Source organism: Branchiostoma floridae, chromosome 16 (genome assembly GCF_000003815.2).
Source record: "Branchiostoma floridae strain S238N-H82 chromosome 16, Bfl_VNyyK, whole genome shotgun sequence".
Taxonomy (NCBI): Eukaryota; Metazoa; Chordata; class Leptocardii; order Amphioxiformes; family Branchiostomatidae; genus Branchiostoma; species Branchiostoma floridae.
In genome coordinates this window covers 9,261,247-9,282,956 of record NC_049994.1, presented here as the reverse complement: position 1 = coordinate 9,282,956, position 21,710 = coordinate 9,261,247, and the positions used below count along the sequence as shown (strand labels likewise).

General features: G+C 43.2%; 1 protein-coding gene across 1 annotated transcript; it reads right to left on the bottom strand.

Annotated features, from left to right (window-relative positions):
* Nucleotides 1-1,717: 1,717 nt before the first annotated feature.
* On the bottom strand, nt 1,718-19,956 carry LOC118403553 (peroxidase mlt-7-like). Its single transcript, XM_035802288.1, has 9 exons — nt 19,797-19,956; nt 15,823-15,971; nt 7,325-7,469; nt 5,599-5,810; nt 4,987-5,154; nt 4,365-4,604; nt 2,692-3,565; nt 2,158-2,318; nt 1,718-1,907 (listed from the first exon to the last, which is right to left on the bottom strand). Exons 1-9 carry the CDS (start codon nt 19,805-19,807, stop codon nt 1,738-1,740), a joined length of 2,130 nt encoding a protein of 709 aa, XP_035658181.1. The 5' UTR covers nt 19,808-19,956; the 3' UTR covers nt 1,718-1,737.
* Between the last annotated feature and the right edge of the window lie 1,754 nt (nt 19,957-21,710).

Below are 21,710 nucleotides of genomic sequence, written 5' to 3'. Positions count from 1 at the left end.
ACTAGCCTCCACCTCCCCCCCCCCCCCCCCACACACACACACTTTTTAAATGTTTTGACAGCTCAGTTAATATCTAATAGCAAAATAATTACCGGCAATTCTTATAATCAAATATACCTTGGGAGACTTGATGCCGTTTGCCCATTTGTTTCCAACATTGTGTCGCATATTACTGACTACTGATTTCAAACTCAGTCGTACTTTTTAGGATAGGTTGCCCACCGGCAACCTAATTCAAAAGCTAGTTTTCACACCACCATTTCAGGCTGCACCAGATCTAATGTTTATGTGTCTGTGTACCAAATGTAAGGAAACCAGGGCATATATAATGAGCTTGAAGTACAAGTATTCATCGTATTCTAGCTGCTATTCGCTGCGGAGTGATCGGACGAGCGGACATAGCTATACTAAATTTAGAATACTTGACTTCTTGTGCTTGTCGCATGTTTGTAATGGATGTCAGCGCTGACAGCGCTTGTACATGTATATTACAAAGCGACAGAGGCCATAAAGCGCGTTTCTTGTGTTGTCGTCCGTCTAGTCTGATTAAATCACGATTCTAGTAGTCCTTCCACTGACCAGGCACTTACAAGGTCACTGCATGGTGGCGCTGTGAATCTGTTTTCTCCATTCTATTCGGTCTTGTTTCAGGGGGAGCTGCCAAACTTTTCCCCGTCCATTTCTTGATGTTGTCGGCCCAACTTTTCTTCTGCCTTTCTTTTTTCCTTGCTCCATTCACAGTTCCTCCAATGATGACTTTGGACAGTCCATTTGACCTCATTATGTGCCCATACTACTTAAGTTTCCTTCTCTTCACTACGGAAAGAGAGGCTTGATCTAAAACTGGTCTGTCTACTCCAGTAACCTACCAAAACCTTGGTTAGCTAGCGGCCGGGGAAGGACCTGAATGTGTTTGAGGGGTTCAAGACACCATTCATCATTAATGCACAGTATTGAATAAACAATACGAAAAAAATAATCACACTCAATTTGTCCGCTTAACACCATTTATCTTCTGATAATGAGATTCAAGGAAGCTGGATAGTTCTAGCCAACGCCTGTCCATCACCACTAATGTGAATACATAGCATCTTTTAAACAATACGAAAAAAATCACTCGCAAATTTTCTACTTACCACATTTTGTCTTATGATAATGAGGTTAAAGGGAGTTAAATAGTTCTAACCTGGTAGCCATACCATCGGAAGCTACTATAGCTTAGAAATAGAACATTAATATTGTACGTACGTATCCCCTCTAGTCTAATAATCCATATTGGAGTCACCAATGAAAAAAAAAATAAAAGGCACATTCTAAACGTATTGTAAAACAATTACTAGTATTTCGTATAGTCTGGCAACAAGTAATACAGCTTGTCAAAGGACACCAAGTGACGCCATACCTCTAGGATATTCATTTAAGACTATGAAAAAGGCTAATGTTCTGATAGTACAATAAACCTATGGTACTTTCAGCTGTTCTTAACAAAGGGAAAACTAAAGTTGTACAATAAATCTCTCATACACATACATTGTTTTAATGCACTGTACTCTACCCATTCAGATAGCTAGCAGTCTATTTTCTTAAGCTTATTGACTTGACGATATTTCGTTGTTGAGAAAGACAATTAAACAAGGTACTACATGCAGAAAGGCTGTTAGCATCAAAGTAGGTGTTTTGGGGCAAAATCGTTGCGTGTTCCTTCCGGTCAGTTGATGTCACAACTCTTTAATCCTTCTACTCCTTCCACAACGACAGGTCCATCTTGGGCAGAATCTCAGTGCACTTCACCCTGTCGTTCCCAGGCTGTGTGTGCTGCAGGAAGACGTTCGGTTGGATGTCGGTTGTATCCGTGTTGTCGCACAGGATACTGGCCAGACTGTGCTTCTTGATCTCCTTAAGTTGGTCTGAAGAAACAGGTGTGAGAAAGTCACGGAAATTAAAAGATTGAAAGTCTCAAAGAAAATACGTCTTTGCTGTTATAGACTCATTACTCTATACCAAATCTTCACGAGCCCAACAGCTATTCATACAATGCAGAATCTTGACCATAGCATGCCAACATCCACTTTCATGAGAGTTTGAAATCCAATTTCATTCTGTCATTTATAGCTATCTTGTTCCCTATATCTGTTGATGAGCGTAGCTTTGACTAACCTTCCGAAAACTGTCCGGGATTCTCAAACCAGAAGCGGTCCCCCTTGCGGATGTCATGGAACTGCATGCCGATCAGATAGGCGAAGGTCGGACCCACGATACCGCCCGGTACGGACTTCTCGGCAAGACCACCGACAAACAGGTCGATGTCGTCCACGTCTCTGCAAGATGTTAAAGAAATGAAATGCGACACGTTCGTCTCACATCATTCCGTCAATGACATCGTGCGATCGTCCTACGATCGCAAAGTGAAGGCATTTTAAGGTAATCTTGCACATGTCGGAATAACATTCAGCTGTTACGGAAAATGTCGTATTACATGATTGACGGCGGTAGGTTCTGTCACAGTCTGCAGAATTAGGCATCAAAATCGTACAAATGTGGCGGCTCTTTTAGATATAAACAAAAGCGACATAACCAATAGTCCTGTCACTCCTAGTTCCCAATTCTCACGAGAGTCAACATCTATTTCCCTTGCTACGACTGTCCATGAACAGAACAGAACTTAAGTTATAACGTTATATCAATCATCACCTGTATAGGGTCTGAAGCTTTTCCCGGGTGGTTGCGTCAGGGATTTCAGGTGAGAGGTCGTCAAACCTCGGTGCCCGGTGGAGTCCACACTTCTCCCTAAATGCGTTGTAGCCGGGCAGTCCATGGTCCCTTCCCCGTTGGATGTTAATGGCTGCCAGGTCAAAGCTGATATTGGGTATTTTAGGACACTCGAACAGGTGCTTCGTCAGGCCCGAGACTATGAACCGGTCGAAGTCCTGGCGGGACTGGGCGGTTATTAGCCCCCGTAGAATGGAGTCCGGGCCGCCTTGGTCATCGTCTAAAATATATGATGGGTTGAAGAAGCTAAAGGCCAGATTTATTGGGTGCTGACTGTTGAGCCGGGCATCCGGAAAGCCCTTCGAATAGCGGTCGAATTCATTCTGAACCATGCTGTGGCCGAAACGGTTGGCTGCCGTGTTGAACGCGTTATAGATGCCAGGGTTCACGGTTTTGTCGTACCCCTGGAAGTACTTATCCGGCTGGGTGAGGGTCAGGACAAACTTGGTCATGAAGTCGGGTCCCAGAACTAGAGGAAGATAATCGCCGTACGCTATTTTCTGAAACAACGCGCCAACGATCTTTCTGGCCTCGAAAAACACCCGATCGGGTCCCCATTTCGGGCTGTTGAGTGTGTTGAGCTTCCTGGCGATCCGGTTGTGTTCTCGCATGAAGAGGGTGTGCAAGGAGGTTAACCCCGGATTCTCGTTCGCTCGAATGTCTCCTGCCCGTGAGCACTTGTGAACATCGTCGGTGAACCCCTCACAACTCATAGCAAATTTGTCGTTGTCCACGGCCTCTGGTAGGAGTTCCTTCTTACTGTTGCCAGAGTTTGATCTGGGCGTCAGTAGAAACCCTGACGAGAGAAGGTGACTGATTTGAGTGAATACCTAGCCTTTCCATCCTCTCATCCCAGGCACCCACTTGTATATGTCAAGCAATGGACCTGGCATACGGACCTGCCGCTCTTTCCGCTGCGATAGCCATGGTCAGTCATCAGTCAAAAAGACCCCCCCCCCCCAGCCAATCACGTTGCATATTGACCATAAATAGCGACGTGATTGCGTAGCAATTCTCCTTCCAACAACAGGAGTGAGAGTGTCTGATTGGCTGTTGTCTGGCCAGGGTTACACGCACGGAGAAGGATATTGCAGGCCAGTACGCCAGGGTTGTTGCTTGGTCTGGCATGAGAAGATGGTGTAACGATGGGCCGACCAAATTGAATGGCCCAGAAGTCCATACATGACTATATGGTGCCGTCATAGTCTTATTATTCATATTAACTAAAACTGCTAGATTACTATGTCTATGGATTTCTTAAACGCACATAACATGTCCCCTTTGCGGTTCAGAAATCAAGACGACGCCTCTAATCCCAGGCTCGTACATGTCAAGTAACGGCGTATCAGCCAGTCCTTTGCACGGTTGCTTTAATTCGTTATAGCTGGCTAGTAAACCACGTCGCAACCTACAGTCAAGAGGCAACATGATAATACATGGTAATTCCCCCTTCAACAGCAGTAAGCGGAGTATGTGATTGACCGACGGCCGGCCAGAGCTAACGCAGCGGGAAGAACAGATCGCGGGCCGGTATGCCAGGGCCGTGAGCTTGACATGTACAAGCGGTGGACATGACATGAGGAGATGCCACCTACCGTGCCTGAGGTCATCCATGTCTTTCTTCGTGAGCCCGTAGACATTGGAGGCGTCCAAGAAGGAAGTAATCTGGTCGAACTGCTGGCGTGGACCCATGCACCCTCCGTCATTTTCTACTTTCGGACATGGGACAGAACGGGTGAACTTTAAACAGGTCCTTCCACGAAAGTCCGGGTCACCATGGGGAATTTCAATGTTGAAACATTGAGGATCACTGGAGCCACAAGAACAGGTAGCGTCTGTGGAATTAAAGTGTAGAAAAAGAAAATTGATCAATCATCCATGCTACGTAACATTGCACAAAAATTATTGTCGAGAATTACGATTGATCAACTGCTTCTATCAATAACTTTAAGTTAGTTCAAAATCAATTTGAGTAGGACGTGACTTGTCCACGTGACTTGTACATTCCCACTTAATCACGTTTAATCACGTTTATCACGTTTAAATCACGTTTAAGTCACGTGTGACACGAAGTACGTGACGTCTTATAACAGTTATGTACTTTACATCCCATATGAAGTTGATTTAGGAAAAACGTCGCGTATATACTAAGTAGCTCGTGTATTCTTGATACCGGTGTATTTGTCAGGGCAAAGTCAATGAAAAGTTACTACCAACCTGAGACAGGCGACATCGTGATTTCGTGTGACGTGAACTGTCCAAACTGCATCAACATGAGGCTGGTTTCATGATTTGATTTCCGCAGATCTTCATGCATAACACGGCTGACATGGCGGGCTTTGGGAAGGGACTTGCCGTCCAGGCCGGTAGTGCGTGGCGCATTATCTATAGAGGCCCAAGAGACAAGGAGTCGGACAATGCAGACGTCGACAGCCAATCGCGTTGCCTCTTGACTTAAGCGACGTGATTGGCTGGTAACGTTCCCACTGGCTGGCTGGCGCTAACCGAAGAATCACATACATGTACAGGTGGACCTAACATGAGAGGCTGTGCACACAATGAAAGGCATTGAAGCCATGCCACGTTTAAACTGAAAAGTTGGTTGCAGAACGCTACATTTAGATATCAAGCTACGTTATCACCAATGTCCCCAGTAAAAAGAGCATAGAAGATGAGCACACCCTAATTCTTCATACATCGTAGGAGTATGTCCGAGACTTCAACAATGGCTTGAACAAAAAAATGCACTTATTGTGTCGCCAAAGAAAATCCAAGTCAACGCAGTTATAATTACAGTGTAATAATTATAATTATGTATCAGTCACATACCATTTCCGTATTGTGGTTCGAGCAGTCTTTTCATGCATTGCTGGGTGCTTCCCCACCAACTCTTGTCCTCGTTGTTTCCACAGCCGTCTGCTGTCCGGAACTCTTTGCCGTCTTCCATATGTTGCAATTCCTCACAATCTATGCTGACACACAACTTGTTGATGATAGGGGACTCCACTTTGCTCAGTTGCTCCAGGGTGAAGTGTTCAGGACTGCATAGGAATAGTTTCATTCAAATCAGTTAACTCCGCCGTTAGTGACTCATCACCAACCAGACAGATTTAAAGGCACACCTGGCGAAAACTGGCTTCAGTGTACGTATAACTCCTATTTAGAAAAAATGTCGAAAGAACAATATTTGATGATTTTCTATTTCCATGCTTCCCCTCATACTGCTACCTTGTCGTGGTGGGGAGTGCCTTGAGGATCCTGTGAGCTATACCGGCGGGGACTTTCATGCCCCTGGCAGGTCTAACCATGCCGGGCAGGCTACGGTTGAGAGGTCAGACGAAAGGCAGTACAACAGTCTGGCAGATGGAGTTCGTCACCCATGGCAGGTAGCCATCCGCACCTAACTCGTGAGAAAGCCCTTCCCAGAGGAATTAACGACCGTCTTATGGTAATGAGGTTACCCCTGACAGGGAACACGCATTTGACTCTCATCAGTATTCCCCTACTATAAGCAACGTACAAGAGCAGAAAGAAGAATCTATGAGAAACGCTTGTTGCAAATTGTACGTAAACATGGCAAGATGTTGCTTTTGAGAGATTTCAACGCTCGCGTGGGCAGCGACTTCCAAGCATGGCCAGATGCCATTGGAACCCATGAGATAGTGAGGGAGAACCCAAACACTCACACTCATACTCTGTTCTGAGCATGGCTTCACAGTCACAATCACACTGTACCATCTACCAGACATCCACAAGGTCACTTAGATGCATCCCCGCTCAAAGCGATGGCACCAAATTAACTTTATAAGAAGAAGACGACAAGACATTCGAGATGTGTGTATCACAAGGGCAATGACATGAGAAGGCTGTTGGGCTGATCACAAGCTGGTGCGATCAAACTGACAAAGCTCTCTTTCTTAACTGGCCGTGCACGTAATATACACATGAGGAGGAGAGATAGCATAAAGAAGAAGCCTGTCGTCTGAAAACTCTCACATCCAGAAACAGCTAGGAAGACACCTCCAGGACAGTTCTTTAACAAAGTTCTTCCGCGTGGGTTGTGGCTAATGTCAGTTTAGGCCTACAATAAGTTTGGCTACTGTCACCTTTACGAAGGTAAGGAATAATAAAAACATCACCATACGTGTGTATTGTACAAACACACACAATATGACACAAATATAAAAACATATGCATTCATGGACGTTGACAAGACATGTGTCTTGAATTTGATGTTGTGGCAAAATACCCATTTTCTCCCTTTATTATTCTACCCCTTCCCTACAACCAAGAAATTAGTAAGGATGGTGTGTTTATTGGTAGTGATCTTCTTATGTTTTTCGTAAGAATCGAATGAATGAATGAATCTATCAATTAATTAATCAATTAATCAATCAATCAATTAGTCAATCAATCAATTGTTTATTTGTCAGAAAAGGCGTGGAAGCCAATGGCTGAATTTTGCCCTCTTTACACAACAAAAAAGTATGCGGCGCTACACCATGGATATAAGACTTAGGCACCCATGGATATAAGGCCATGATATGCATGTCACCTGTTCATGAGGTTCTTGGCCACCTTCTCCAAGATGGCAGCTGATCGACTGAGCTTGATTGTTTTGGGCGTGGAACGGCGCGTGGCTGTCATGTCACACGGACTCTCGCTGTGAGTCACGGGAACCACCTTAGCTTGTTTGGGTTCTACAGATGAAAAGAATAGAGTCAGGTCCACTGACATAAGGCCCTTTACACGAGAGGCTGAATGAGCCGGGATTGCCGTCTGAATGAAAGAAAATTCTTTGTATATTCCAGGGCACTCACAATCCATTCTTGAAACTCTCACTGCATTCCAGATATTTGTACCTTTTCTTGTGGCCGTCACGGTCGAATGTTCTTATCATGCTAACAACTTTCGAGGTGGTCGAGAAATATCGAATGGTATTCAACGTGTAGTCTACCTGCAGTATGGCCGCATTGTACGGTATTTCGTCATCATTCGAAACATTCTATCTCGTTCGATTGTGAATCGGCCGGCCACAAGAATGGGCACAAATATTTGGAATGCAGTGAGAATTTCTAGAATGCACTTCGAATACCCAGGAATACAGAAAGAATTTTTATTCAGATGGCATTCTCAGTCGTGTGAAGGGGTATAAGGTCCATTTGCAATTCTCAGCGGAATGTGGCACGAATGTGCAAATTCTTCATTCCATGTGGTTCTGCGATTCCTGCTGATTCGGTTTCAGTGTACATGTGAAACGGGCATTATAGTTACCTTATGATAAATTCCAATGAGTTTAAGAGCTATCTGCCATCGAAAAATCATGGCCATATACAGCTTGTCTTGGATATAAGATATCCAGACGGGAATTCCTGCCGCAGTACGAAAGAAGGCAATGATGAAGATAGATGAAAACTAGAAAGGCCGACATTTGCTAAAGAGCAAATACAGCATATTTCAGCCATACCCCTTCCCACGCAACATTGGACTGTTCCAAATCACCCCTGCGCAAAAATGGAACATCCTCTTAACAGTACATTATCCCCCAAAGTGGACTGGTATTGTGAATTGATTCCAGGTAAAGACAGAGCTTGCTTCTATTTTTCAGAAAATGACAATAATCACACCTTCCATTCAGAAAATTTTCATCATGACTGAAAATTGTTGAATGACTTCATGTAATGTCATTAACAATTTTCAGTACGATAACTAGGTGTAAGTTTAAAAAAGTATAAGCTCCTTGTGATGTGGGTACATTTATTATTGCAGTGAACTTTTTTTATTCAAGTAGGGCATACGATTTAATAATTATCAAGCAGGTGCAGGTACTGTAGGAGCGTTTGTTTTCTTCAAGCTGTAAAACTGTTAAACTGTTTTACTTTGTATGCAATCAGCCATCGAGCCTATTCTTATTTTAGTTTAACAACTTCCTGCCAGACCCGGAAGATACGATTGAACCTTGTTCGAGGATTTATTTTCGTCTGTCTGGTCAGTCTGTTCATACCCTGGCGCTGAGAGTGTTTTATTGGGCTGAAACTCTGGCAGTTTAAAGTTACTTACAATTTAAATGTTCAAAGTTTATGTCAAACAACAACAGCACTAGGAACACATACATTTGCTCTGGAGAAAATATAGCAGTTTTCGCAAGTTCCAGTCCAGTGATAGAAATGTGGCCACTATAGACAGGTGGTCACTATAGAGAAAAATGCTGATCTATTGACTAGGAGCCATACGTTACACATGATTTCAGTACACTGATCATTAATCATATAAACATTGCACAGGTAAGCCAATTGTTTAGATGTACAATTAAGTTCAAATAATTCTGAAGAGAAATATTGATGAGAAAATAATCATTCTCGCCACTGTCTAACTTATAATTACGTATCAAAACTAAACGCAGATTTTCTAACTAACGCACCTTTCGCCGACTTCATCAAAGGACCGCCGGCTATCAATCAAACACGGCTGTTGATTAGACTTAGAGTTTCAAACAGTCATGTGCTGTGTGCCAGTTGACAGCGAACTTCATGCTACGTGATGTTTTACATTGCTTGGACCTTCTTTCCTACAGCGGTGCTTCTACAAAATATTTAGACTGTAACACTGAGTCCCACATGTTTTATAGAATAGAATTTGACGCAGAACAGCGTTTTTTGCTGGGTATTTTTCTTGAAACATGTCCGTGGGAATATCAGCGAGGCGGCGACGTAGGGATATCAGACCGTCAACAAAAGTCGCACGGCGGCTAACGGCGCAGCGAAGATACTAGCGCTATAAATAACCGCTTCAACTAAGGATGGCAACCCGTACAATATTTTTGTATACTGTTGAGCTAAGTAAAGTTTGTTGTTTATGAGGTTTTAGTTGTCTTTGAAGCTTTGACCCGAAATATTTTAAAGTCAAACTGCTGAAGAGAAGTAAGTGACTGCTACGATTATCGTAGATATGGCCCTAAAAAACTTACAAAAGAAGCCTTCTCAATAGTCTAAAATGCAAGAGCTTCCGGGGGGGCTTCGCCCACCTGGGTCCCCCCCCACAGTGGCCCTGCCCCTGGACCCCGCCAGGGACATTCGGCGGCCCCCGGACCCCTGTCCGACGCTTTGAAAAAATCCTGGCGAGAAGTCTGTACGGCCTGAGTCTTCAAGTTAACGTATTGTGTGGTCCCGCTTATGAATATTAATTAGCCTTCGCTTTCCTCTTCGCTGATTGGCTGAACCATTAATTGAATTAACTCTTCCTGCCAGCTAGACGCAGGTGCAGATGTCGGCTCTGTGGGGTGAACGTCCGAAAGGTCATGGCATGGAGAACGAAAGAAAACCAATTTCCCCTAAAAAGTGTTGTAATTAAGCCTTTTACAGTACTTTATGCCAAAAATTTTACTTGGATCATTTTAGCAACTGTCTTATGCCTATCTATACCAAATGTTACTCATACCAGGGTACAGGGGTGCAAAATATGCCGTTATAAGACCGTCAACAACAGTCGCACGTAGCTAACAGCGCAGCGAAAATACCATCGCTAGCGTTTCAACTTCGGATAACAAGTTATAAGTACTGTTGAACTCAGTAACGTTAAAGTTTGTTTTTAGTTACCTTTGACGGTTTGACCTGAAATAGTGTTACACTAAACTCCTGAAGAGAAGTTAAGTGACTGCTGCTATTATCATAGATATGCCCCTAAGAACTGATACAATATAAAGCCTTCTGAATAGTCTAAAATGCGAGAGCCTTAGGCGGGCTTCGCTCCCCCTGGCGGGAACACTGCTATATACGGGATCATGAGGCCCCGCTTATGAATATTAATTAGCCTTTGGCCTCCTCTTCGCTGATTGGCTAGGTCTTTGATTCAATTAACTCTCCGGCTGACGCGCACAGGTGTGGCTCTGTGCGGGGTCACGGAAGGTCACGTCAGGAGGCCAAAAGAAAACAAATTTCCCCTCAGAAAAGTGCCAAAATTAATCATTTTAAAGTTGTTTATGTCAAAAATTTTTACTTGAATCATGTTACGAAGTATCTAATGCCTATCTATACCAAATTTCAGGTCATTTGATTGTAATACCAGGGTACAGGAGCCAAAAGTGTCCTTTTTTGGTCAAAAATTGGCCAAAAATCGCAAAAATAAGCATTTTGCTGCACTGTACACCAAAAGTGTTATTGAATTTATATGAAGGGATTATCAAGGCACATCTGTGTCAAATTTCAGCTCATTCGGTTGCAATACCAAGGTACAGGAGCCCAAAGTGTCCTTTTTTGGTCAAAAATTGGTAAAAAAATCGCAAAAATAAGCATTTTGTTGTACTGTACACCAAAAGTGTTATCGAATTTATATGGGAGCATTATCAAGGCACATCTCTGTCAAATTTCAGCTCATTTGGTTGTAATACCAGGGTACAGGGGCCAAAATATACAGTTTCGGTCTAAAATTGACCCAAAAATCTCAATAAAATCCTTTTAGAGGCAGATATGAAAAAACTGAGAAAAAAAGCATCAAGGTATTGGCCCATTCTAGCCCTGTGCCAAATTTCAGGTCATTCGGTCCAGGAACGGCGGAGATGAATCACTTTGAAGATTTGACAGGAGAAAGAAAGAAAGAAAGAACTAGAAAGGCCGACATTTGCTTAAGAGCAAATACAGCATATTTCAGCCATACCTCTTCCCACGCAACATTGGACTGTTCCAAATCACCCCTGCGCAAAAATGGAACATCCTCTTAACAGTACATTATCCCCCAAAGTGGACTGGTATTGTGAATTGATTCCAGGTAAAAACAGAGCTTGCTTCTATTTTTCAGAAAATGACAATAATCACACCTTCCATTCAGAAAGTTTTCGTCATGACTGAAAATTGTTGAATGACTTCATGTAATGTCATTAACAATTTTCAGTACGATAACTAGGTGTAAGTTTAAAAAAGTATAAGCTCCTTGTGATGTGGGTACATTTATTATTGCAGTGAACTTTTTTTATTCAAGTAGGGCATACGATTTAATAATTACCAAGCAGGTGCAGGTACTGTAGGAGCGTTTGTTTTCTTCAAGCTGTAAAACTGTTAAACTGTTTTACTTTGTATGCAATCAGCCATCGAGCCTATTCTTATTTTAGTTTAACAACTCAGTCCTGCCAGACCCGGAAGATACGATTGAACCTTGTTCGAGGATTTATTTTCGTCTGTCTGGTCAGTCAATTTAAATGTTCAAAGTTTATGTCAAACAACAACAGCACTAGGAACACATACATTTGCTCTGGAGAAAATATAGCAGTTTTCGCAAGTTCCAGTCCAGTGATAGAAATGTGGCCACTATAGACAGGTGGTCACTATAGAGAAAAATGCTGATCTATTGACTAGGAGCCATACGTTACACATGATTTCAGTACACTGATCATTAATCATATAAACATTGCACAGGTAAGCCAATTGTTTAGATGTACAATTAAGTTCAAATAATTCTGAAGAGAAATATTGATGAGAAAATAATCATTCTCGCCACTGTCTAACTTATAATTACGTATCAAAACTAAACGCAGATTTTCTAACTAACGCACCTTTCGCCGACTTCATCAAAGGACCGCCGGCTATCAATCAAACACGGCTGCTGATTAGACTTAGAGTTTCAAACAGTCATGTGCTGTGTGCCAGTTGACAGCGAACTTCATGCTACGTGATGTTTTACATTGCTTTGACCTTCTTTCCTACAGCGGTGCTTCTACAAAATATTTAGACTGTAACACTGAGTCCCACCTGGTCCCCCCCCCCCCCCCACAGTGGCCCTGCCCCTGGACCCCGCCAGGGACATTCGGCGGCCCCCGGACCCCTGTCCGACGCTTTGAAAAAATCCTGGCGAGAAGTCTGTACGGCCTGAGTCTTCAAGTTAACGTATTGTGTGGTCCCGCTTATGAATATTGATTAGCCTTCGCTTTCCTCTTCGCTGATTGGCTGAACCATAAATTGAATTAACTCTTCCTGCCGGCTAGACGCAGGTGCAGATGTCGGCTCTGTGGGGTGAACGTCCGAAAGGTCATGGCATGGAGAACGAAAGAAAACCAATTTCCCCTAAAAAAAGTGCTGTAATTAAGCCTTTTACAGTACTTTATGCCAAAAATTTTACTTGGATCATTTTACCAACTATCTTATGCCTATCTATACCAAATGTTACTCATACCAGGGTACAGGGGTGCAAAATATGCCGTTATAAGACCGTCAACAACAGTCGCACGGAGCTAACAGCGCAGCGAAAAAACCATCGCTAGCGTTTCAACTTCGGATAACAAGTTACAAGTACTGTTGAACTCAGTAACGTTAAAGTTTGTTTTTAGTTGCCTTTGACGGTTTGACCTGACTAGCCTTCGCTTTCCTCTTCGCTGATTGGCTGAACCATAAATTGAATTAACTCTTCCTGCCGGCTAGACGCAGGTGCAGATGTCGGCTCTGTGGGGTGAACGTCCGAAAGGTCATGGCATGGAGAACGAAAGAAAACCAATTTCCCCTAAAAAAAGTGCTGTAATTAAGCCTTTTACAGTACTTTATGCCAAAAATTTTACTTTACAGTACTTTATGCCAAAAACTAGGAAATATGGCCACTATAGACAGGTGGTCACTATAGAGAAAATGCTGATCTATTGACTAGGAGCCATACGTTACACATGATTTCAGTACACTGATCATTAATCATATAAACATTGCACAGGTAAGCCAATTGTTTAGATGTACAATTAAGTTCAAATAATTCTGAAGAGAAATATTGATGAGAAAATAATCATTCTCGCCACTGTCTAACTTATAATTACGTATCAAAACTAAACGCAGATTTTCTAACTAACGCACCTTTCGCCGACTTCATCAAAGGACCGCCGGCTATCAATCAAACACGGCTGCTGATTAGACTTAGAGTTTCAAACAGTCATGTGCTGTGTGCCAGTTGACAGCGAACTTCATGCTACGTGATGTTTTACATTGCTTTGACCTTCTTTCCTACAGCGGTGCTTCTACAAAATATTTAGACTGTAACACTGAGTCCCACCTGGTCCCCCCCCCCCCCACAGTGGCCCTGCCCCTGGACCCCGCCAGGGACATTCGGCGGCCCCCGGACCCCTGTCCGACGCTTTGAAAAAATCCTGGCGAGAAGTCTGTACGGCCTGAGTCTTCAAGTTAACGTATTGTGTGGTCCCGCTTATGAATATTGATTAGCCTTGGCTTTCCTCTTCGCTGATTGGCTGAACCATAAATTGAATTAACTCTTCCTGCCGGCTAGACGCAGGTGCAGATGTCGGCTCTGTGGGGTGAACGTCCGAAAGGTCATGGCATGGAGAACGAAAGAAAACCAATTTCCCCTAAAAAAAGTGCTGTAATTAAGCCTTTTACAGTACTTTATGCCAAAAATTTTACTTGGATCATTTTACCAACTATCTTATGCCTATCTATACCAAATGTTACTCATACCAGGGTACAGGGGTGCAAAATATGCCGTTATAAGACCGTCAACAACAGTCGCACGGAGCTAACAGCGCAGCGAAAAAACCATCGCTAGCGTTTCAACTTCGGATAACAAGTTACAAGTACTGTTGAACTCAGTAACGTTAAAGTTTGTTTTTAGTTGCCTTTGACGGTTTGACCTGAAATAGTGTACTTACGCTAAACTCCTGAAGAGAAGTTAAGTGACTGCTGCGATTATCATAGATATGCCCCTAAGAACTGATACAATACAAAGCCTTCTGAATAGTCTAAAATGCGCGAGCCTTAGGCGGGCTTCGCTCCCCCTGGCGGGAACACTGCTATATACGGGATCATGAGGCCCCGCTTATGAATATTAATTAGCCTTTGGCCTCCTCTTCGCTGATTGGCTAGGTCTTTGATTCAATCAACTCTCCGGCTGACGCGCACAGGTGTGGCTCTGTGCGGGGTCACGGAAGGTCACGTCAGGAGGCCAAAAGAAAACAAATTTCCCCTCAGAAAAGTGCCAAAATTAATCATTTTAAAGTTGTTTATGTCAAAAATTTGACTTGAATCTTGTTACCAAGTATCTAATGCCTATCTATACCAAATTTCAGGTCATTTAATTGTAATACCAGGGTACAGGAGCCAAAAGTGTCCTTTTTTGGTCAAAAATTGGCCAAAAATCGCAAAAAATAAGCCTTTTGTTGCACTGTACACCAAAGGTGTTATTGAATTTATATGAAGGTATTATCAAGGCACATCTGTGTCAAATTTCAGCTCATTCGGTTGCAATACCAAGGTACAGGAGCCAAAAGTGTCCTTTTTTGGTCAAAAATTGGTAAAAAAAATCGCAAAAATAAGCATTTTGTTGTACTGTACACCAAAAGTGTTATTGAATTTATATGGGGGCATTATCAAGGCACATCTCTGTCAAATTTCAGCTCATTTGGTTGTAATACCAGGGTACAGGGGCCAAAAGTGTCCTTTTTTGGTCAAAAATTGGTCAAAAAATCGCAAAAATAAGCATTTTGTTGTACTGTACACCAAAAGTGTTATCAAATTTATATGGGGGCATTATCAAGGCACATCTCTGTCAAATTTCAGCTCATTTGGTTGTAATACCAGGGTACAGGGGCCAAAATATACAGTTTTGGTCTAAAATTGACCAAAAAAATCTCAATAAAATCCTTTTAGAGGCAGATATGAAAAAACTGAGAAAAAAAACATCAAGGTATTGGCCCATTCTACCCCTGTGCCAAATTTCAGGTCATTCGGTCCAGGAACGGCGGAGATGAATCACTTTGAAGATTTGACAGGAGAAAGAAGAAAGAAAGAAAGAAACATTACGAATACAATATATTTCACCATACTATGTATGGCTGAAATATAAAGAAAGAAACATTACGAATACAATATATTTCACCATACTATGTATGGCTGAAATATAATCACATAAGACAAGAATTTGCACTGGAGTTATGGAACCCGTTTTTTTTAATCTGAAGATTTAGATAAGACGACAGCTTATGTAGTACAGTAGAGTTGACACCCATGAAGTTCTTCTACGCAAAGTAGAGCTTTGTAGAGAATAGTTAATACTCTACACATGACACAAACTCACCTTCCTCACAAAAGACCTTGTTATCCGTTCGGACACAGTGGGCGTTATCCAATTCCTTGGTTGCCATGGCGACGGCTTCCTGAAGCTGTTCTTCAGTTGGGACGTGCCCAATAACCATGACAACCATGGCCAGTAGGACTGTCAACAAACTAAAAGAAAAAGAGGTTTTATGGTGATGCTGATGACACAAGGAAGGAGTCATTTTTCCATTTCTTTTGCGCCTCAGTTGGCTGTATAGTCATGAATACATATTAAAGATATCCGTGACATCCAGCTAATGGATTCATTATGGAGTTTATGTTTTACCCTGCGTTTGTGTGTGTGTGTGTGTGTGTGTGTGTGTGTGTGTGTGTGTGAACAAGATATCTCAAGAACGGCTGGGTGGATTGGTTTCATACTTGGTGTGTTGGTGGGGTGTTGACATTTGGGATGTAGATAATTTTCAGCGTCATGACAAAGTGGGGCAAGTTTCAGCCCCCTAACATTTAATTTTGGAACTGCAGGTGCGTTTTTGCCAAGATAATTCGAAAGAGGATAACTGCAGATTGCCATCATTTTAGGCATGCAAGTAGCTTAGGCAAAGATGATATGTATTTTATGCAAATGGAGACTTGATTTGCATAATTAATGAGGAAATTGTATACAGTCAAACCTATCAATAGCGGTCATTTAAGGGACTTCAGAAATGTGGCCACTATAGACAGGTGGCTACTGTAGAGAAAATGTTGATCAATTGACCCCAAGCAATATTAAAGTTACACGTGATTTCAGTACCCACTAATCTTTCTCACCAAGTAACATTGTCTCGATCGCTTCAGAATTCAACTTACCCTGCCAAAGTCAAATCTACCGAAAAGGATTGATATGCCATAGGGAATGTTGGTAAATTCGCCGACAAAAGTCTTGCACTCGTTCAAGGCAGGCGCACCTTTCGATCGCTACCGCCAAAGTGACCCTGTTGGGAACTCCAAATCCTAGCAAACTACGATTTTAACACAGCACAGGGTGACATACGGCCGCCGTGTAGTTGCAATAGGCAGTGTCTCTGTATCGGGACCGGAAATCGTATGACCGTGGCCGCGTTGGACAGGTGGCCACCATAGACTATTTCTTAATGCTTAGGTCAATGGGAAAAATCCAAGGGACCGAAAAAAGTGACCGCAAAGGCCAGGTGGTTGCTGTGCAAAGGTGGCCGCTAATACAGGTTTGACTGTAATTCTATTGTTTTCAATTAAATGAACTTCAATAAATGTAACACATGTAAATTATAATAGGTGGAGCATAAGCAGATGCCAATTATGCAAATGAAACTGATTTGGATAACATATGCAAAAATAGCAAAACAAATTAATGATTAATGATGGGAAGTTTATACATGTCAATGATTAACTTCACCATGCATAAATCATGTAAATCTTAAGTCATTTAATATTTCATGGAGATATGGGGTCGCGGAACTCTAGTTGTGAATGAGGTCGAATCCTCCATAAGAATCGCCATACATCTGCTTGGAAATAATTACATATTGCTTGCTCATTCAAAAACATAGAGACTTCCCTCCGGCTTGCGCAACCAACTCTGACCCTTTTGCTGAGCTTTACAGTCGTTTGCAGGCATGCCTGGGGCTGCCTCAACATTTAGTATTGTTTGGTGTTCACTGGCCCTCTTTTGTGGTTTGCTTACCACCGGAACAAGTGCGAAACAACGTTAAAGGAGGGGAGGGTGCAATTCTTTGGACCTGGGGAGGGTCATGGAAAAATGGGGAGGAGGGCCATGGAATTGTCCTTTACGAATCGATTATACCTCCCTAGCTTCCCACAGTTTTCTCCTTTCTTTCCAACTTGTCGCCGCTCAAAATGAAGGAAATTTCGTGTTAGGGGGTCAAGAATTAAAAACCTTAAACATTTTTTCTCGTAGAAATGCCATTAAACCTAGGTTAGTCTGCTATCAAATTTTGTCCATCAAAATGTAAGAAATAGTGTTTCAGGGATCAAGATTTCCAAATTTTCCCGAAACTCCATTGCGGCATCTCGCGCCTTCGGTGCTGCACTTAGCTTAGTCTGCAAGCACAGTATGCCCCTCAAAATAAAGTAACTAGTGTTTCAGAATGTCTCAATTTCAAAGTTCCCGGGGGAAGCATGCCCCGGACACCCAAATTTTGAAATCTCTACCCCCCAGAACACGATTTCGCACATTTTGGAACTGTTGAACGGTCTTTCCTGCATTTTGGGTGAGAAATTTGCTAATAGAGTAAAATAAGTTCAATGATTTATTTTTCTACTGGTTAAGAAATACGCAAGGCCTAGGGTTTTAGTTTGACCTTTGGGGCGACAACGCCCCCAACATTTGAGGGGGGGGGGGCATTGTTGGAGAGTAAGGTGTGCTGTCCCATTCCGGCGAGTGACGGCGATTGGGTGGTCTGTGACCGTCTGGCTGTCGACTTAACATTTCAAATGGGTATGTTTGTCGAGACGGAGCAGAACCATGGATCATTGTCTGTGTGCGCGCATGTGCGTAAGGGCAATGTGATGAAATATTTGATAATCATCCAGCTGTCATTGTGGTGCATATGAAACTTTCTTGAAAGGTTAGCAAATCAAAATCAACAAAAGCTGTTGGGTCTGACAGACAGAACCGTGTGTATGACCAAGGAGGTTGAAACCTCCTTGGTATGACAGGAGCGAAAGAGGTCTTAAGAGTAACTTAGGCTTTAGATGTATGACATTGCGACTGGGTAACAGGGTGTGATGCCGAGTCAGGCCATGTTGAGCGCCTGAGGCACTAAGCGTCGCAACAGTGGTCCGGAGAAAATCTGAAATCTTGGCCCTCTGAAACGCTACTTGCTGCATTTTGGGCTGCAGGCTCACACAACCAAACGGGACCAAGGGGTAAAAAAAGGACAGATGCAATTGTATGCACGAGTTACAGTCATAAGACCCATCCTTTCCCTAATAGGGACACAACCCGCCGTACGTGCAATTTGTCCATACGTTTTTTTTTGGAAGGCCACGTCCGCCACGTATTTCTGAAAACGTTCAGGCTGTTCAGGGCAGGCTCGTAGCCCGTACTGGCACGTACGGGGGCGAATACTCCGCCCGACGGCACACAAAGTTTTGCCTGCACGTAACGTTCTACGGCGTGTCTGTGTGCTCCCAAATACGTCGGATTCCCTACGAGTTCGTACGGAGGCGGTACTTGCCATTTACGGTTCCCAAAAGATTGCCCACGTTTTGGCACGTAGACAGCACGTATTTGCACGTACGGCGGATTGTGCCCTTAGCTTTAAGCTATGTCTGTATTGTCTTCACGTTCTGTCATTGGGATCAGTCATCGGTAAACGTGCATGCAGTCAGTGCGTTTCGGGGGTTCCACCATGAAAGCATTTGGCCTGCTGATCGTGATGGTTGGATTTTCCCGCCGCGGTGACGCACAGTTTCCGCGGGTGTGCACCAGCGATGCGTCTTTGGAGAGTAAGGTGTGCTGTCCCATTCCGAAGGGCTTCACCGAGCCGTGCGGCGGGTTTGGGCGGGGACGCTGCGCCGACACCCCCGACCCCACCGTAGAATACCCCGCCTCGAAGTACGCGTACCAAGTGGACGTTAATCGGGGTAAGAAAGCGGTGCCGTCACATTCGTTGTGGGCTGTCGTGCGATTTTATGCCGTAGAAATTTTAAGGAAAACGTGACAGGACTGACCGCCGAGAGTAATCAACATGTGTCCGTAGGATACAAGCCTTCCTGAATTAATCATGGTTTCTATTGTGGGTTACGGTGTTTCAAAAACATTGCATTACAGTCATTCGACTCTTTCATTTACTATAGTCGTACATTTGTGACTCAATGCAAACATTGTTTGAGTTTTGTGTACGTTGTAGCTCCATGTTAGGCCTCAAATGGTGATGAAACATACTCTAACCAGAGAACGGTTACAAGAGAAAGGAAAGAACACTTGTTCGGAAGAAGCCTTAGTCTCACCTGACGTGCATGATGCACCGGTATCTTTCTGCAACAGAAGAACTGGAGCAGGGATGTCTCGGCCTCAACTAACTCCGTCTCCACACGCTTACAGTATATCTAGTGACGGCGATTGGACGGCGATCTAGTGTGACCGTCTGGTTGCCGACTTGACATTTCAAATGGGTATGTTTGTCGAGACGGAGCAGAACCATAGACAATAGATCATTGTCTGTGTGCGCATGTGCGTAAGGGCAATGTGATGAAATATTTGATAATCATCCAGCTGTCATTGTGGCGCATATGAAACTTTCTTGAATGATTTTAGCACATCAAAACCAACCAAGGCTGTTGGGTCTGATATTTCTAAGAGACAGAATCATGTATATGACTGGAGCGAAAGAGGTCTTAAGAGTAACTTAGGCTTTAGATGTGTGACATTGCGACTGGGTAACAGGGTGTGATGCCGAGGCAAACCATGTTGAGCGCCTGAGGCGCTAAGCGTCGCAACAGAGGTCCGGAGAAAATCTGAAATCTTGGCCCTCTGAAACGCTACTTGCTGCGTTTGGAGCGACAAACTCACACAACAAAATTAGACCAAGGGAAAAAGGGCAGGTGTAAATGTAAAGGGGGTATAAGTGTACACTTGTCGTAAGGTCGCGGTACGGTCGCATACCGAGGGATTTCTTCATGTAGTCCTGCATACATTGTACAAAAGTTTGATGTCTTGTTACGACTGTCTAAGATCCTTGTCGAATTTTGGTTCTGTCACAGCCTGCTTGAAAATTATGTGACATCAACAAAATCGTACGACGGCCCACGAACAATGTGATCGAGCCCGACGAGTCGTATGTAAAAGGTTACAATTACCATGCCTATCACCACACCTATTCTGTTCAAGGGTCATGCGACGGATTTCGACCCCTGCGATGAGTCCAATGGTTGATACTGTCAAAAATGCCGTCCTACAAGAATACAACTCAATTCATCAACGTTGTATTTCTATATAATCATCGTGTTAGAAGCATTACATAGGAAGCGTTCCGGAGAAAGTAGATAAACGGTGTTGACTGTCGTTTGAAATACGATGCGTATTGATGCATTTGTAATATAGTCACGTTCTGGCGGAGGGCTGTTCTCACCCACTAAACAGGTTCCTGGCGCCAAAGGTGGGTTAACGAAATAAATAACTTGTTTCGTGTTATTCAACTGTCCTTCTTTATCCTCCGACAGATGTCACAACAGCAACAATAAAGTACAGTTAGCCAAATAGGCTTTCTAACGTTATAGATATAATCGTCGTCTTTTTTTCCTACAACGCACGGCGGAATACTAGTCTACAAAGTATGAACCAAAAATACAGATACATACTGCAAAGCCATGTGGAAGTGGAGAGAGGTAATGCTACATTTTCCCAAGCTTGAAGTGCCCAAGTTTGTAATTTTTCCCTACCCTTACACCGACTTCGCAGAAAGGACAGATGCACGTTAGAAGTAAGCACTGGGCACATGTTGGGTACACGCCACAGTGCCTTCTTCAAAATCGAGGTACATGTGTAGCGCTACTGAAGATTATAAAGTGGTGAAAAGGCAAAGTCAACGACCTCATTGTTAGAATTGTACGAACAATTACCTGGCAATTTTTTAAATTCAATGTGAATACCGAAGGGTCTTCTTACAATATCACCTATGATTTTATCACCAATCTGTCCTAATATGAAAGAAGTTTAAACATGGTTTTCATTGCCACCTGTATGCACGGCTTTGTGCTTGTCTTCTCGTGGCACGAAAAAAAGTGACAGTGGACCTCATTATCATTCACACAGCCAAATGGGACCAATGGGTCAATAAAAGGGCAGGTACAAATACTGTATGCACGAGTTACAGTCTAAGACCCATCCTTTCCCTTAAGCTATGTCTGTGTTGCCTTCACGTT

Coding starts and splice junctions, on each gene's coding strand:
- LOC118403553 (XM_035802288.1), bottom strand. Junction 5,811..7,324: donor GCCAAGAACCTCATGAACAG/GTGACATGCATA, acceptor ATTCCTATGCAG/TCCTGAACACTTCACCCTGG. Junction 4,605..4,986: donor CACGATGTCGCCTGTCTCAG/GTTGGTAGTAAC, acceptor TTAATTCCACAG/ACGCTACCTGTTCTTGTGGC.